At 36.8% G+C, this 18,612-nt stretch overlaps 2 protein-coding genes across 5 annotated transcripts in view; both read right to left on the bottom strand.

Annotated features, from left to right (window-relative positions):
* Positions 1-1,655, bottom strand: part of shaker (potassium voltage-gated channel protein Shaker) — a 107,279-nt gene extending 105,624 nt beyond the window's left edge. For all 3 annotated transcript variants that reach the window (XM_089070974.1, XM_011637135.3, XM_011637134.3), the window contains exon 1: positions 1,337-1,655. In XM_089070974.1, the coding sequence (XP_088927100.1) occupies positions 1,337-1,509 (173 nt within the window). In that variant the 5' untranslated portion in view covers positions 1,510-1,655. The remainder of the gene's footprint in view (positions 1-1,336) is intronic.
* Positions 1,656-11,655: 10,000 nt separating this feature from the next.
* snRNP-U1-70K (small ribonucleoprotein particle U1 subunit 70K) lies at positions 11,656-17,579 on the bottom strand. 2 transcript variants are annotated; one of them, XM_089070981.1, is made up of 8 exons: positions 17,458-17,579; positions 17,221-17,365; positions 16,760-16,942; positions 16,589-16,651; positions 16,413-16,494; positions 12,471-12,714; positions 12,045-12,382; positions 11,656-11,964 (listed from the first exon to the last, which is right to left on the bottom strand). In XM_089070981.1, the coding sequence occupies exons 2-8, from the start codon at positions 17,362-17,364 to the stop codon at positions 11,801-11,803; spliced, it is 1,218 nt and encodes a 405-aa protein (XP_088927107.1). In that variant the 5' UTR covers position 17,365; positions 17,458-17,579; the 3' UTR covers positions 11,656-11,800. The 2 variants fall into 2 exon arrangements, with proteins under 2 accessions (XP_088927107.1, XP_088927106.1); XM_089070980.1 differs by having other exon boundaries at positions 17,221-17,491.
* Positions 17,580-18,612: the final 1,033 nt, after the last annotated feature.

The following is an 18,612-nucleotide window of genomic DNA, read 5'->3' as shown; positions in this document are numbered from 1 at the left end:
GTTTTAATATATTTCTTATCTATATATATTATCTGTACATTTAATGTATCAAAAGGAAAGTAAATATATTGTAAAAGATTTTCCGAACGTAAGCAATTAATTTGGATTATGCGAAATTGTAAGACAACGGATTAATATGTATTATTATCATTATCAATTTATACCTATAGTACCAATTAATTACATTGTGTTTTAAATACAATTGGAAATCGTGTCAAACACACATGCAAGAAGATGAGATAAAAAATGCTCGCGATTTATACAGTTAAGTCTATTTTTTTCAATTCGGAATTTAAGAGGAATGATTCTAAGAGGAAAAATTGGCTAGCGCGCCTTGACTAACAAATTCGTTTGATAAAAACGATACCGAGGAATGGATAAAAATCAGCAAATTTATGAATCGTGAAGGTAGATGATACAAACGTAATATGGTAATAGTTGATTTGAACAACAGAATTATTTCGAGTGAAACAATGACGGAAGAACAATGAAAGCGATGGAGGGGCGAAATGAAGCTTCTCTTGTTAATATCGCATCTAGTTGTTACGCTCGTTGATGTTATCACGCACTGAGTACGCTTTTTATGAAACATAAGAATTAATCCGTAGCAATATGCTTTTAGTTTTTCATGCGATAATCTATAGCTCTAGAATTTAGAATTTGGTACGATAGTTATACGCGTAAGTCGAAAAAATTGAGGAAAATATAAAATAAAAGATTGAAGGATTGACGAATTCTTGAGAGGAATTTGCAAAACAAATATAACATATATAAAATAACGAAACAGAAATAGACAGATGTCATGTGACACGTCACTATGCACAGCGGATATCTACCAATATCTACTTGATATACTATTGGCTCGCCAAATTGAAAGTCACTTCTCTCGCACAAACGCGCCCACAACACTTGCAAAGAACCGCCTTTGAAAGGCGATCAAGTATCTCGATCGAGGATGACAGGAAAGGAGCCTGTCTATAACTGCGCAGATCGACTGCTTCCTTCTTTCTCGATGATGCGCCGTGTTTGCTTTTGTCGACCCTTCAATGGACAAATCGAACTCATCGAGTTTCAATCATCCTACGTTCGCCTCGTCATGCCGACGAGTTATCACCTTTCTACGACTTTCGACGGCAAATCATCTCAGGATTTTCTGTATTTATGTAATTTTTCAGCTTCACTTCATTCACATTTAAAACATGGAGATGGAAAGAGAGGGGGAGGGGAAAGATTTGTGGAATGTGTGTATATTTTGTGTGTATGTGATTGAAATTTACATGAGTAAAGTAAAAACTGCGTTTAATGAGGAAATTCTTTAAGGTTCGAATTCACTCACTGATTGAGCGTCCGATCGTTGCTGCCGGTGGTCGCTGAACCCTGCACTCCAGACGCGGCAGCGGCGGCGGCGGACCCCGAGTCGTGATGCCTCCGCTCCTTGTGGACGATGCCCATCAGCTTCATCCACGGGTTGTTGGCCGCATGGGTGCCCATGCCGCCGCTCTGCCACATTGCGCTCGCCAGCCTCGCTTCTTATGCGGGAGCCCGAGCCGGGCTCCGACTTGTGCTTGAATCTGGCCACGAACGGCCGTCCACCCGGACTGATCCGGTCCTCCTTCTCCGTTTCGTCCTGTCCCGTCGGATCAATCTCTTCCGACGGGAGTTTCTCGCTCTTCGCGCCTTGTGCGTGCCGCGCGACGAGCTTCAAGCGTACCTCGCCCTCCTCGGACCTCGTTCCGAGGATATAGATTCCGCGATCCCTCGAATCTTCCCGCAGCTGGGCCGCGAAGATGGTGACCTTTACGTTTTCGCGGGGGCCCACACGGCGCACCTGCAGCTGCACTGGCCCAGGGTAGGTGCGAGGTGCCCTGCGCGGCCCCGTAGGCTCCCTAGCCCAGCCCCCGAGCACCTCCACCATCTAATCCTTCGTTTCGTCACAAGGCTTTGCCGGCCCCGCACCGCCCCCCCCCCCCGCCCGAACACCACCACCGTCCCGTCCCGTTTGTGCACTTACACTCACGTTACTCCCGACGTCCGATCTTACAGCGACGTTCGAGACGTCACCGTCGTCGTCGGAGTTTTTCCAAGTTACTCTTCGGCGTTTTTTCTTCCGTCTGGCGAACGTTAAACCACCGGCTGAATGAAGAAGATTGGCGAACTTGCGGAGGGGGTCAAGATCCGTCAAACTTTGCGAAGAAAGAGATTACAATCTTCTTTAAATTCTTCCGCGTACTAGTGGGATTGGTTCTCTTTGAGTTTTGATTGATTGAATCTCGATTAACCACTACAGGATAATATATCATGTGTCCATAATAATGAAATATTAAATAAATTTAGATCGAAAAATATTTGTTATATTTGCTTGTTTCTACATTCCTGAACAACTTACTTTAATCATTGTTAATTGAAATTTGAAATCTATTTATAAAATTAATTAAGATATATGATAAAATATTTTTTTTTTAAATTATTTTTATAGCAAACTATTAAACATGAAATGATATTTATATGGAAATACTATTTTTCTCTTGGTACTAAATTTTAAAGGTACAAAGATACTAAATTAAAATGAAATTGTAACCCCGAGTAGCAGCGACTTATTTTTAAACTGTCCGCTTAAAGATTAAATGAGAACGTTGCGAGTATAATCCAATCTCGAAAAAAATCCCGACTATTCAAATTAAAAGAAAAATTTAATTTTTTTTTTCTCGCTAGAGAAAAAAAATTCATTCACTCGTTCTAATACAAACAAAAAGCGATTACTTTTAGGATTACTTTTTAAACAAAGCCTCATAATTACATATTTTTACATATTTTTCAAAACATCCTGACAACATTTATAATAAAACAATATAATTAATAGACATTCTTACAAAAACTACAAAACAATATTTTAAATCAAAAATATTGTTTTAATAGAAAAATCTTATTGTAAAGGCATAATATTTATAAGTAAATTTCTTTTAAATACTTCAACTTAGCGAGCACCTGCTAAAAAGTTGTGCGCACGCGCGCGCAGAAAGTGCGAAAAATAAATATTTATTCGCAGGATAACTAGTAACGCAACGACGTAGGATACTTAGTTCCTGTTGCGATGAGCTATTAATAAAGGTGTTATCGCGAAAAAACGAGGCTAAGCCGGAAAAAACGGTTACAACGGAGAGAAAAATGGAATTACTTCCACCCTCTCGAGAAATGTCACGCGCTAATCATCCGATGCAAAGAAGATTCATAGGCATAGGCACAATTTTCGAAATTAATTTCTTGCTTGTAGTCATAATTACATTACCCGAAATATTATATCACGATATCAGCACGGTATTATTCATATCTAAAGCCGATTACACATGTATTATATAACGAATATTGAATATATCTTATCACTAACGTAAGAAATTAACTTAGAAAAGATTTTGATACATACCGTTTTTGAATAAAGAAAAAAATGTAATCAGCAACAGTTAAAAATTTTTAAAAAGTAAAAGGTTATAAAAAATATATAGTAACTCATAAAAAATAAAAAAAAATGTATAGCTAGTCAACTGCTGAGAGTTCGAATACACATGGGAGTTCTAATGGGCGTAGCAGTACCATATTTTTCATAGACTCTAAGCAGTTAAAGAGGCGTGCTTCAAAGGATCGAACGCTTCAAAGGGGCAGAAAGATGAAAAAAATGCCCATGGCGCTTGCATGCTGGCCGGCGCGCGTGTGCCAGATGCATAAGAACCGCAAACAGTCCAGTATCGATCCCCTTAAAAATATCTGGAAATTAGCGGCCGAGGCTTCGTTTAAGATAAGTCGCGCTGCTAAACGCCTTTTGTCGCTAGAGATATATTTTTCGTCAGCACCGAACCGACGATGCGGCTGTGAGGAAACTTTCGTGTTCGAGATGGTGAAACTTTGTACAAAGAAAGAACGAAGCGAACCACACGACACACACACACACACACACACACACACACACACACACACACACACACACACACACACACGTACGTACGTACGTACGTATACACAGAAGAAAATGTGGGAGAACTCTAGCGTAAGGAGTACAATAAATTGACCATTGAGATATAATGCGGAAGTAATGTGTTCGATGATTTAAAGGGTAGAAGTTTATCACGACCTTGCCTGTATTGAAAAGATTCCCGAGTAAATAGCCGACTAAAGCAAATTTCTAAAAAGTGATTTATACTCTCCGATTTACAATCGGCTTTGGTCAAACCTTGTTAACTAATTACTTTCACTTTTATTACGTTCTACAATGCAGCGGCAACGATTTTAGAATACCAGTTTTCCAGGATTACCACTATGATCTTTTATATATCAAATTTTAAACATTTTTCCTAGAAACTGTTGCGAAATATACTATTGTTTGTCTCAAGGTCTCATGTCAATATACTTATCAAGCGAGAGCATCGTAAATAATATTACAAATAATGTTATTCTACAAGGATAGAATACAAGGAATAGTACGGGGGGTTGTTCTTGGCAAAGAAACCAATCCCAAAAGATCAGGATAAATCCGGCATGGTTCGCATTTTCGTTCGTCCTGCGCAAATTCCAGGATACCGCTGCGACTCGATCGCCCTTCTCCCCCGTCCTTTGCCGCCCCCTTTCTCACCTCACCGCCGGATCAATGCACCCCTGCAGGTGCAGTCGACGACGGCGTTCGCAGCCGAAGGAGTATTGCACACTGCACTTTCGCTCGTTTTCAGAGCGCGCGTCGTTCCCAAGGGCTCGTCGTTCTTACGACACGATAAGCCGAAGGATTCACTCTTCCCTCAGCCGGCGTGATAACGCCCGGTACCGGATCGCATCATCTCGCTACACACAACCGCAAAATAACCACGTCACACGATATATTCGCCACAAACCGCGCTCTCTTTTTCTCTCTCATTGACGAAACACCACTGCCACTCTCCGATCCACCCCCGTCTTGCCCTTATCGAATTCGTACGAGCCTTCTTTTATTGACTCAGAGCCAGACGCAGCACGAGACCGGCACGTACGCACAACGTGTGAAATATGGCATTAATTTCAGGAAAAAGTGGTCGATAAATTGGCACGGAGCTAATGACATTTATAAGCTAATTGTGGTTTCTTATTGACTGCGGTTATTAATAATTTATCAAAATGGCTAATTGCCAGCGTCATCTCGGTTCCGACATCATCTAAATAATCAGAAAATTATCCTGACGCATAGACCTAAAACAAATCAGATATATTAATGCAAATATATGACATCGAAGGGTTTCCGACAAGAATTTAAATTTTTTCAAGCATTTTTGTCGCAAGATTCTAAAGATTTTATTTTCTCTTTCGAATTTTGCGAATGAACCTTGAAAATCTGAAATCTTTTATTTCCGATATGTTCCTAATTGTTAATTAATGTTTCCTAATCTTAATTTTTGATCTTTGCGATTGATTCGCGGGCGACTTTTTGAATTTCCAGACGTTCGGTTTTCCTCTTAACGCAAGAATGCATTAAACTACACTAAAGTCACACTTTCACACGAAATAAAAAAATCGCGGGCTACACGCGAATCAACTTAACGAACTGTCGACACCATCAACGCCGCAGTGATCGTGTAAGCCGACAGTCATTTAGGCTGATTTTCGATAAGCGTCCACGGAAAACGTCCACGCTTCCTCTTCCTGCGATCACCTGCCTGGCCCAACTGGTTGAACGCTCCTCGCAGGGGAAAAGCAAGAATATACGCGCGCACACCACGGTCGAGCACGAGCGTCGAACCTGGACGTACCCATCGCCAACACCACGGCACGGCACGGGAGCAGCCAATGGGATCGCGCGATCTCAGCCGCATTGGCGGTGCGTGAGAGAGCTCGCGGACAAGGGAAACACACGCGGCATCCCTCCGCATCGAACCCATGTTATCCTATGAGGTCTGACAGGCGGGTTTGACTTATCGCAATCGATTGATCTCCTCGTCGATACGCTTAATCGAAAACGCGATAGATGAAGCACAAGCACACGTTGCCAAATTGCTTCGTGATTGCACAATTGAGAATTTCGTGAAAATTGAATGAATCTCATGAATACTCAATGAGTTAGGATAATTACGAGAAGGGATAGTGGGATTATTTACGATAGGCCGGTGACACCTAGCCTAGAGATTTATATAAGCCTATGGTGTGACTCAATGAGATCTCGTGATTCATTGAAAAATTAGCAATGTCAATGGAAATATTAGTATAATATTAAGATTAATTTGATTAAAAATATTATATTAATTCATTTGGATTATATATGTATTACACTTGTATCTGCATAATCAGTTAATTTAATATATCTATTAATGATTAAAATTTTTAAAACTTATTCAAGATTTGATTAAAGCGATAATCAAACTAAGTGTTCTGAATTAATTTCAAGTAGCATCATATCATTGTGCGAATATAATAAAATAAAACAGAAGTTTTTAATTAAAATTAATGAAAACAAAAATTCGGATATGTCAAAAAAAATAGTAGTAGTAGATAAATGTAGTAGAATAAATTGCAGACTTCAGGACTAAAATTCAATATAATTAAATAATTAAAATTAGATAAATTGTCAATGCTAGAGGTCATCGGAATCAGTCACGCGTACGGGCAGCCGCAGTCGAAGTCCTCGTGAACTTTCGACCTCCAAGACACTACACTCCTCTTGCAGACTTTCAGTTCCTTTTTTAAGAAACTCTATAAAACATTGGTACTAAATATCTCTGCGGTAAAAAATTTCAAATTATTTATCTCTCGTACATTTAATATTTTCGGTTCGTTCTTGTGATATTCTGTTAAATTAAGAAAGTATTCGGTTAAAGAAAGTATTTAACCGATTCTGTACGTATGTGTACGTAGTGTAAAGTGGTGATAATGATGATGATAATGATAATGACGATGATATCGACTCTCTCAATGATCGACCTCGATCCATAAATTAAATATTCGATATAAATTTGAACCGTTTCTGAAAATCTGACAAATCCCTTGTTATTTAAAATAATATCTTAAGCGCAACGATGAAGGTAAAACCTTTGCACTCATAATATTCACATAGAGATCTGAGAAAATTTATTATGAAAAAACACACTCTCATGATTGTCAAATCAATGACACAGGAAAAAAAAATCATTCATGATCGACCGGCATTGCTCAATGCTTAATCGAAGCGTTAAAGTCTTCTGGCCGGTTTCGCAGCATCCAGCGCGTGTCGTCCACGGGGTATCCGCATCCCCGCACGAGACAGTCTTTTCATCGCGGAAGCACACAGAAAAAGCGGCGTGTTGCCAACCTCGTGGCTATCGTCTAAGCACCGCAGAGGGCTTCTATATCCCAAAGGGATACTTTAGAGGGACTGCCTACCCTAAAGTCGTGCGTGCGTGCCGGCGCGCTTTTTCCACAAACAACCGCAAAAGTGCGTGTGATTTCGCGATGCGGCGAACCGATGAGGAGTGCTGAGGGAAGAGGACTCGCGCGAGTGGGGGGAGGGGGGCAGGTGGTGGTGATGGTGGTGGCAGGGGGGGTGGCGTGGTGTGGTGTATGAATTATGGTTCGTGGGAAAAGGCACCCCGACTCTCGAGAGAAACGGGCGGCCACGAGACTCCCGCGCGGAGCCCAACGTTTCGCCTCACTGCTGGGCTCACTGCAGGCTCTGACGCACCAGAGCCAGAGCCTGCCACCTCCTGTGCGCGCCATCCCCCAACTAACCCCACTCCCCTCCCCCCCCCCCCGCCATTCGAGAGCGCCAGCCGCCCACATTCCGCCCTCCACCCTCCGGCTACCTGCCGGTCTGCCGGCTCACCCTCCTTCACCCTGCGTTCCCTATCCTCCTTCAGCTTCATCGCCTACCTCTTGCCATCCCTTCCCGGCGAAACCTCCCTTTCTCGCTTCCCCGACGCAACACCGCCGTCGCGAATCGCGCTGATCGTCGGCGTACACCCACCCTTGTATGCCCTCGCGACCCTATCACGCGGGAAAGCTGAGGAAAGGTACATCGATAGATATATGCAAAATCGTGGCCATATGTGGCCAATCATGTACGAAGTATGAGAGAAGGAGGTTTCGAAAGATTCGAACGTGATAGCACAAAAGGAAAAGTTTTATCAAATACTTATCATTTGCTTTTTTTCTAAATCTTACCAAACTTGACTGTATGATGATTTTAACATTTTTATGAAGAATTTATTTATTATTAAATTTTTTCTCCTTTCTCTCCTGCCTCCTCTTTTTTTTTTCTTTCTCTCTTTCTGAATTTGCATAATACGACATGAAAATAAGTAAAATATATCAGCTATACATACATGCAATCGTGACTTTTAATAACATTTTTAAATAATCTAAGTTTGTGTTACCGTCTAAAGTGGACGCGATGCGCGTTATTCAGTTCTATACATATGTGTGTGTGTGTGTGTGTGTGTGTGTGTGTGTGTGTGTGTGTGTGTGTGTGTGTGTGTGTGTGTGTGTGTATAATTACTATTTATTGTAGTTTTGTATATAAAATATTTACTTTAACATTTAATTAAATAAATTAATTATTTTTTAATTTAACACACATTTAATTAATCACATTTGTTTATACATATAACAAAATGATATTACGTAAATCGGGCAATTCTTTATCAGACATCTGTCAATGAATGTACAGTTCAATCAGATATTCGGTTATGACATGATACATGAAAAAAAAAAAATAAAAATAGATATTTAATCGAATAATTAATATTTAACGAAATCTTAATTAATAATTTCTTTCATATAATAATAATAATAACATGTTAATAATAATAATAATAACATAACATATCATATAATAATAATAATAATAATAATAATAATAATAACATGTTTGTTAAAATAGTAATAAAAAAAATAACTGAACGTTTGACTGAACTGAACATTCATTGACAGATGTCTGTTTTGTATATAAAAATTTAAAACAGATCTCTTTCAGTTATTTTTTATCATTCATTTCTAACCGCTTAAAGCCAAAAAAACCTTTCAATAAGTTTTTATATCGATTCGGAAAAAAGCTTTTACAAAGTTTTATCAAAATCGGAAGTAAGCCGTTTACGAAACTTTATCCAAATCTGCTTTTATCAGACTCCAACGAATAGTACTCATTTAATACACTCTCAAAAATGATATTTGTCGAATAAGTCAGGATAAGTAGCTTAATATCTATCGATCATTGCATTATTACTAATCGCAGGATTATAAATGGTCATTATTTATTACAAATACTTATATTCGCGTGGATATACGTATTCAAAATTCAATAGAAGAAAAGTGATGTGAATAAATTTATTTATTTTATTCTCAACAATCTCATATCTTGTATAACGAAACATCATCTTAGGAAATTTTCCGTGATAATATACGTTAGATAAAGGACTTATAAATATCCCATATGCTTAATATCGATTTTTACTTTACTTTGCTACTATTATAAATACAAATTTCAAGAAAATAGAAACTGCGAAAGAGAGTCTGTAGAGTTTATAAACATTCTACATACATAATATATTCACTAACAGCTTGCTCTATCCCACTATCTTGCTATCTATTCATCCACACATTCAACTAACTCTATCAGCGCAATATATTATATCAATTTACACGCTGCTGTGGGGGTATCGCTTCCGCCACCGGAATACTAAACATCAACCCGCTTCGCTTACCGGAGCTCAAGGGATCATCTCGAGCTACTCTCTGAACCGTCACTGTTCCATTAACCATCAATGTATGGAAAGACATTCTGTAGAAAAATTGATATCGTAAATTTATTTATAAGACAAATATCATTTTCTTTTTCTCTTAACAACGTTTTCAAAATATGTTTAGAACAAATACTTGTTACTTTTAACATCAATTTGTTAACATCAAATTTCGTTAGTAAAAAACCTCTTTTTTTTTTAAGAAGTAAATTTTTCTTCCTTTTATGTTATTTTTTTATTATCTAACTCATAATAAATTTTCTTCTGCAAATTTTTCTCGTAGATATGAAGACGAAAGTGAATAAACTCGCTGCGTGTAAAAAAAGATTTACTGAAATCAAGAAATCGTGATGAGAATCCTGCCGAGAATAACTGAAAGAATTAAGAGAAAGTTCTGATTGTAGGATCGATATACGAAAGCAATTTTGCTGTCAATGATTTTTAAAAACGATCGAAAGTGGATTAGGGCTAGTTTCGACAAGTGCATGAAGAGGAAGAGAGATGGGAAGGGGAAAGAGATTGCAATTTCCGGAAGATGATCGCTAATGTCCATATCAGGCAGTTAGTAGGAATATCGCGCATACGTGATAAGAAATTTGTAATGGGAATTAATTGAAGAAACGACATTATATATTATTTCATTTAATAATGAAATGTCCTTGTTGTAATAAAAAGACATGTAATCACATAAATTCTTAATAAATATGTTAATATCAGAAATTAATATGTTTATTTAGATATTTAAAGTAATAAATAAACAAATTAGAACATTGTCTCAGTTTATATGAAACAAAAACTGCTAATATACATTTCTAATAAAAAAAAGTATATAATTGGATTAAACAAATGTGGCAATAATAGAATGTGTGCTGCAATAATAAAACTATATAAGATGATGATAAACGATTTTCGTTTAAAAATTATATTTAGAAAAAAATATAAGAAAAAATATTATTTCCTGCTATTTTATTCGTTCTAACTAAACTGCATTAATCGATCGTGCTTTTGTGTCGCTGGCGAAAGTTGACGCTTGCGTGGCGATCGGGCCTATCAAGCAATCAAACTCATACGAATCAATTCAGAATTGCAGAGCGATGTATGAAATCAAAATTGCATTTTATTTCACGAGCTGATATTATCCTTCTCTTTGCATTACACTTGGAAATCAAACTTTATTTCGATAGAAAATTAAGATATTCGAATAATTTCTGTTGTGGAAAACAAAGACAGGATATATGTAACAAATGTTAATTTCATATTTTATTTATTCGAACATATAAATATACATGTAGCAATCATGAGTCAAAATGTGTAGTTTGTCCTAAGGAGGCTGGTAGTATATGAACGTTGATATATATATGTATATGTATATATGTAGTTATGCCGATACTTAAATTACACAAGTTTTTAGTAATAGATTGAAACACGCGTGCTTTTTGCCACGAATTTTTGCATGATTTGCTACAATCTCAATTGTTCTTAATTCATTAAAATACACGTCAAAGATTTTATGTCAAATATAATCTGATAAATGATAAGAAGAAAAAATAATAGATAAAATAGATAAGAAAAAATAATAATATTTTAAATAAACTGGTACAATTAATTTCAACTATGTATAATTTTCGTAAACTTCTTATAATTTAATCATAAGAAAGATATTATAAGAAACGATGAAGCAATTTGTACATTACCAGCCATTTATTATCAAATTTACCAGTCATTCTTATATTGCATAACATAAATATATATATAGCAATATATCTAATTTTTTTTCAATGACTTTTTACATCAAAACTTTATTATTAAATCTTTCCCTTTCTGTTTTTTTCATTTGTATTTGTAAGAGTAATTACATATTTATCATATTTTGAAAGTCCTATAAATTAGACGTTTTACAGAACTTGAGTAATTCTTTTACAATACAATAATTCTTCAGATTTTATATAATTGAAGAATGTTCAAATTGGATCACTTTTAAAAGAGTCAGTATTGCGCTAATAGTAGAGACAATAACCATAAAATGCGGCGACAGTGGCCTATTGTGAAAAAAGAGACACAACGAAAACATGTACTGCTCGAGATCAATAATCTTGTACGGAATCGTAATTGTTATACGGAGGTGGGTCGGGGCGACCCTCTGGAATCCGGTATTTCTCTTCCACCTCCTGATCGTTATCGTCTTCGTACTTGACTGCGGTGAAGTATGAGCCCGACGTCGCGAATGTATTGCTGTAGTCGGGATAATCTGAAAGATAATTTAATACATTCTTACGTTGATCTTTTTTAAAACATCATGTTGAAATTTGTCTCTTTATCAAATCATACCATCCAAGGGCTCTTCCTTAATACGAATCTCTTTTGTATCCTCGTCTTGACGATCGCTACGATCCTTTCTGTCCCTACGATCACGATCTCTCTCCCGTTTGTCTCGCTTACGATCTCTATCACGATCACGGTCATTACTTCGTGACCGCCGCCTCTTGCGATCTCGATCGCGATCGCGGTCACGATCCCTTCTGTCGCGTGGCCGTTCGATCTCTTCGATATCGGGATCTGGTAATCGATCGCGACTACGCCTGCGCCTGCGTTCGCGCGATCTGCTTCTAGTTCTTCGTTTGCGATCGCGCGATCTGCGACGTTCTCTATCCAAACGATCACGATCTCTAAAATACAAATTACAAATAATTAGAAACAATTTTTACATTTGTAATTTCTTTCAGGGTTCTTGTTATCCATTCCTCCGTTACTCACCTGTCTCTATCCAGGCCACGTCCCGAAGTCTCTCTCTCACGTTCCAAGCGATATCGTTCCCGTTCCCGTTCATTATCTTCCCGTCCCGAGTGTTTGATGTTGACGTCGGGGCCACCCCTACGAGTACCACCCAGACCGCCGCCGAGTCTTCGAGGTAGCCAACCCTTCACCGTTCTCGCCCGCTCGACATCGACCAACACTCTGCGACCATCTATTTTCTTACCATCCGCATGCTTATATGCAGCTAAAAGATACCGATCAGAAATTACTGTTCGCCAGCGAATCAATGCGCCTAAATGATTATGTCTACGGCGTCTACATCCCAACGAAAGGGCGAACTTCGAAAAACCTAACATGGGATGATTCCTGGGACTGCAGATCCTGGAATCGGCCGACATCAAGATCCTAAATTGTCTGGACATTCTGGAATCGGGCGTTGGATTCGAGAATCATTTATTCACAAGTGGAGACTCTTACAATATCTCCGAGCCACTGATCCTCGAATCCATATGCTTTCAAATGTTTTCCGAATTACACATTCCAAGACTCACGGAGCTTCGAAGAGATAGTTTCTAGAATCCTTAGATTCTGTGTGATCCAATAACTTTCGGATCTACGGAACTCGGAAAAAAAAAAAAATCAAAAAACCAACTGGAACTGGGTCTCGACACAGATCCTCGGATTCACGGACTATCCGAACTTGCGGAATTTCTAATATATCCGTGATTTCGAGAACCTGTGAATTCTAGAATTCATAAAAATAGACCTGTCAATCCTAGGACTGAAAAGTTCCCAAATACATGCTTCGATTTGCAAATTATCTGCAAGTTATTAGACTCACAGGATCGTTCGGTTCCGCAGATCCTTTCTCAAAGAAATATTCGATATCTGTTCGAACGGGGAATCGTAAGAAGAAGAAAGGAGAAGAATCGACTGAATTTTGCTCGCAACATCGTAGGATAAGGAATGCGAATGGTAGTCGCATGAAAGAACGATAGATCCTAAAACTGAGCGAGATTCACGAAATCTCGAATGTCAGTAATGACATTACGCTCTCTTGCAGGGTATCTTAAGAAGTATTCTTGTTAAAGTTGAGGAAATATTTTCCATTTCAATCATCGATCGCTGCAATCGTCGACGCAGCAGGATCAATCAAATTATGTGACTGTTGACAATCCAGGAATAATTGGGAATAACGAGGTAATGATACGAGCTGCAGCCGATCGTGCACAAATCCGCTTGCCAACGTGTGTCGTTTTACTAGGTAAAATGAAAAGCTATTGTTAGTTGTTAACAATAGTAATATCTATTGTTCGGTAAAATATAAGTATATCATACTTTTACAAATTATGAAAAAAAAAAATTTTTTTTCATATCTTATATAGAATTCATACAAATTTCTTTAAAAACAAAAAAAGAAATATTTATCAACATTTCATAATAATAATTGAACGTTTCCTTATAAATTCGGAAATTGACTTTTAATTAAAAAACCGTATAAAAATTGCGATTACATTTTATATTTTCATATGCGTATATCATATGTTAAATAATTAAAGGAGAGGTAAGATCTTTTCTTTTTCTCTTCTAGCAAATATTACTTTTTCCCAAAAATTCGCAAATATACTCAATTTCAAAAATTCAATGTCAATGTTACATTCATTTTACGATGTAAAACGGGGACGCATCGCAAACCTGCGACTGCACGACGATCAGAGGCAAGAGATGCTCCGGATTTTAAAGCAGCTTAAAACTACTTGTTTAAGATCCAAAAAAGTATAGCAAATACAAAAAATACCTACCGCGGCTACTTACGTACGGAAGTTAACACAAAGCTTAGAGGTACGGTCTAATCGTGAAATGAACTCGTAAGAGACTCGCGAGGAGACTACTCATTGCGAAGATGCCCAGTCTTCATACGTTCGTTCGTTCGTTCGTTCAATCTCCGAAGAGGTTTACATTGCATTTACCTGGTGCGCTTTTATTTCATTTTACTTACGACCAAACCGTGCGCATGTTTCGTATATACTTAATGATACGTGTTACAATGAACTACAGTAGGTTACATTTAGCATAATGTTAAAGGCAAATGTGCCTGTTGTTCGCTCCACGCTAAAACTTGATATCTCCCTGACTCGAGGGGGAGGAAGTAGTTTTTATCGGTCGGTTATTTGCCACGTTATATACTGCACAATCGTAGATCCGGAAATCCAACTTTGTAAATCGAGGCCTACGGAATTCTAGAGTTTTTGGATATCTCGAAAAAATTTTTAAGTCAACGAAAGCCAGACTCATCGATTCAGAAAATTAGGATCCAACGATTCTACAATCCGCAAGTATTGCGTTATCCGAGATCATATGTTTAAAAAAAAAAAATGACATCGCGAAACAAAAGACCGATGCGGAATAAAAGAAATTAGTATTCTATATCGAAATTGATATGTTCAAGGACTTATATTTTAAATCTTAAAATTATTTTTTCCAACAAATATCCTTGAACTATAACAGCATTTAAACTAATAATCTTATCACATATTTTGCTGTATTCTCCATTTTGGATTTTCATGCAAATTTCATATTTACATCTATCAATAAACTATTTTCACGTATTCTAATCGAGAAAATTATACATGTGTATTCAATTGTTATTGATAATGGCAATAGCGCAATTTTCCAAAAATTTAATCCCTATATTTTACGCATTTGACGCAGTCTCGAGCCTATCATTAAAAATTAGTATTTTCGAAAGTCTACTATATGTGAATTATAATAAACAAATAAAATCCGAAAATGAATCTGATAAAAATGATTAAAAAAGCGCGTGGGCTAATTGCATGATTCATGTAAATGTACAACGATACATACCGCCGGATGTACCTTTATCCTATTTTAGGATACATCATAATACTATCATAAAACTAATGCCATTCTACGACAAGAAGGCAGAAATAAACATCTGTGTTTACATACATCTCAATCTTTCTACCTTCAAGCCACAGAATTAATAGTTGTATCAATTTGAGATAATCTGTTGAGATAATCTGTTATTTGTGTTTATGGAATGAGAAATAAATGCAAAATATTCTGATCTATATGTGTTCATTGTATTCGCTCAAAAAAAAAATAGGTAATGTGTGTCCCTGAACCTTTGTCCTAAAAGCCCACCAATCAATTTCAATGTAGAATGCTAACTTTCACGCGATTCTTGAATCCGTAGATACTAATGTCCGCGAATTTTTACAACCCATAGATTCTACGAGCCGATTGTAGTTGCGCAAATCCTAGAATCCACAGATCCACGAATCCATGAAGTTTTAACGGGGCATGTTCTAAGAGAAAAAAACGCCCAAAATTCCCGAATCCGAAAATCCCCGTAAAGAGTTTGGCAGGTGTCAATCATAGACGCCCGTTTGTAATTCCATCGAAATCGCGTATCGCTTGACAAAATCAGACACGATAAATAGGATAAGCAAGTAGACGCTAACAAACGTTGTTGTATGTTGGATCTTACCACACATACAAACCTATCTTATCAGGCAGGTTCAGGGATTTTGCATGGAATAGTGAACGGCACTAGTTGCCGGCAGCGGCCACCACGCTGTACCAAGAACAAGATAAAAACTGCATTAATCAAAGATAGCCAATAAACGTTTGCTTCGTTTGTTTTTGTTTGTTCGTTTGTTTCGCTTTTACCATATTTATGCATTTACAGAACGGTATTCCTGCATGGGTGTGCGTATGGCGGGACCCCCCCCTCCCAAATGGTACCGTCTAGTTTAAGTGATGACCAATGAAAATGAGTAGCCTAACTATAGCCCTGCCCCCACAATCTAGCTGGAAGTGACGCTAAGTAAGATGATATTCCAGACTATATGAGGCTCATTGAGCTTCGCGACAAGGGTAGCACTTTTTCTTTCACCTTTCCGACTTGTTGCTACTTACAGTGCATATCTCTTTCGTGCTCATATTCAATGAAAGCATATCCTCTAGGCTTGCCATTAATTGTATTATGCGTTACCACAATCTGTAAAAAGGTACAATATACAAAAATATAAAACCACACTACTTTTACTGAATTGTAAAAATAGATCCATGTTTTTTTAAAAAAAGACACTTACCTTTTTTACCGGTCCATATACTTCAAATTCTCTTCTCAGCTTGGATTCTGAAGTGTCATAATTCTATAAAAATAAAAGTAAGGACAATTATGATTCATTGTACTCTAAATAATAGCTTAATCATGTAATGAATTAATTACATACTTGTTCAGTGCTATAAATATTACTTACAATTCGAGCTACAAACAGAGTCTTAAAAGGATCTGCTGTAACATTAGAGATACCAGCTGGATCCCATACTGCAATTTCTTGTTCAAGTTTATATGCAACTTGTTCTGCTCGTTCTCTTCGTCTACGCTCAAGACGTTCTTCTCGAGTCTCTACACGCACAGGTGGCGGAGTATCCTTAGGATCCTATAAAAAAAGAATATACCTTTATCTCATTGAAAAATATTAGTGAAATAAAAAATAAAATGTACCTAAACAACAAAACAGAGTATAAAATAGTAAGAAAAACAGGTTAATTTTAATTTGATATTGTTTACATTAAATGTATAAAATATAACTCCTTTTATCTTACAAAAACAAGTACTTTATTTGAATGTATTTTATACTGTACAAATATATACAAATTAATTTATAATTAATTTATATATTTATATATCCGCTCCGAAAGAGGGCATCTTCTTTACCTCAAAATATTTGAGGAAGCTCCCAACGCCGGTGTAACCACCGTTTTTCTTCTCATGCGGAAGCTTGCTGGCCGGTGGCAGATACTGAATCGGCTCACGTGGCGAAAACAATGCCAGCAGATTCGGCGGCAGGAACTGCGTCATTCTAGCGAGAAGATCGCGAATTACACTATTACAAATGTATTAATTTACTCACTAATAAGTAAAATAAACGAAATCGACAGCATTTTCACGCACTCGATAAAATGGCAGTCACCTTGATTTCACCTATAAGCATATAGGAAACATAGATTAGAGTCTTATGTAAAAAGAAAAGCATGACCAGTGTAAAGCTTCGTGTTCATGATCTCGACAGAAAGAGAATTGGGATGCTTTCCATTTAGTGACACAAGTCGACACAAGTATCGTTCTATCTTTCTTGGCTTTCAATGATTAACAAGGACAAAATGATACTTGTGTCACTAAATGGAAAGCACCCTTGATCAATCAGGAGAGTCTCGTTTGATCAATTGGACATGATCACTTATGGCCTTAAGCTTATGGTTACTACAGTGTCCTTAAGTCATAAGAATTGACCAATCATATCGATTATTTTCCTATTCTTCGACTATGATTCGTCCATTTCTTATGGTTTAAAGTTTAAATCATCTATTGTAGACCAGGATTTACACGTAAACAAATTTTAGTCGTAATCGTAAGACGAAGCAAATTGACCAATCACAGTCGACTATTTTTGGACCGTGAGGAGAAGCGAACTCTGGTTGGTCGATTTGCTTATGACTTTATAACCAAAATTTTTTCACAACGGCCTTAAATGTGTGCAGGAATCATAAGATTAATATTCATAGATCGCACGTACGCGCGTTATGTGTGTGCGTGTATTTGTATAATTAAGTAATATAAAATATTAATGATTTTCTTATTCTGTTTTTCAAATTTTAACAAATTACATTATATATACGCTATTCAACAAAGATTCTGACCTTATTTAAACAGAAAACTTGACTTGTGCTACCATCGAGCGAACAACTCTTAAAGTTGTAATTCATATTAATTCTCCTTATCGATTATTTTCGGAAGGTAAAATATTTTTTGTATTATCATTACAATATTAAAAATGTGATTTTAATAATTTATTTTCGAAAATATGTAAATCTTTTAAAGAATTTTTAATACTTTGTTTACAGAAATCAGTATATAAAAAATAATTTTATAAGTTAATTATTAAAAATACATAATAGATACTAATTGATCAATATTATAATAAATCTTAGAAATTAAATTTTAATATATAAATAACATTTTGATATAGTGATAAAAATAAGTCCTTAGATTCGCGTAAACCGCCATAATGATACAGTATAAGGCTACAATTTTACTTTACATTTTTAC

The sequence above is a fragment of the Pogonomyrmex barbatus genome, unplaced genomic scaffold (genome assembly GCF_055798465.1).
Source record: "Pogonomyrmex barbatus isolate J1 unplaced genomic scaffold, ASM5579846v1 scaffold11, whole genome shotgun sequence".
NCBI lineage: Eukaryota > Metazoa > Arthropoda > Insecta > Hymenoptera > Formicidae > Pogonomyrmex > Pogonomyrmex barbatus.
The sequence above is the reverse complement of the archived record's forward strand: the minus strand, read 5'-3'. Positions and strand labels throughout refer to the sequence as shown.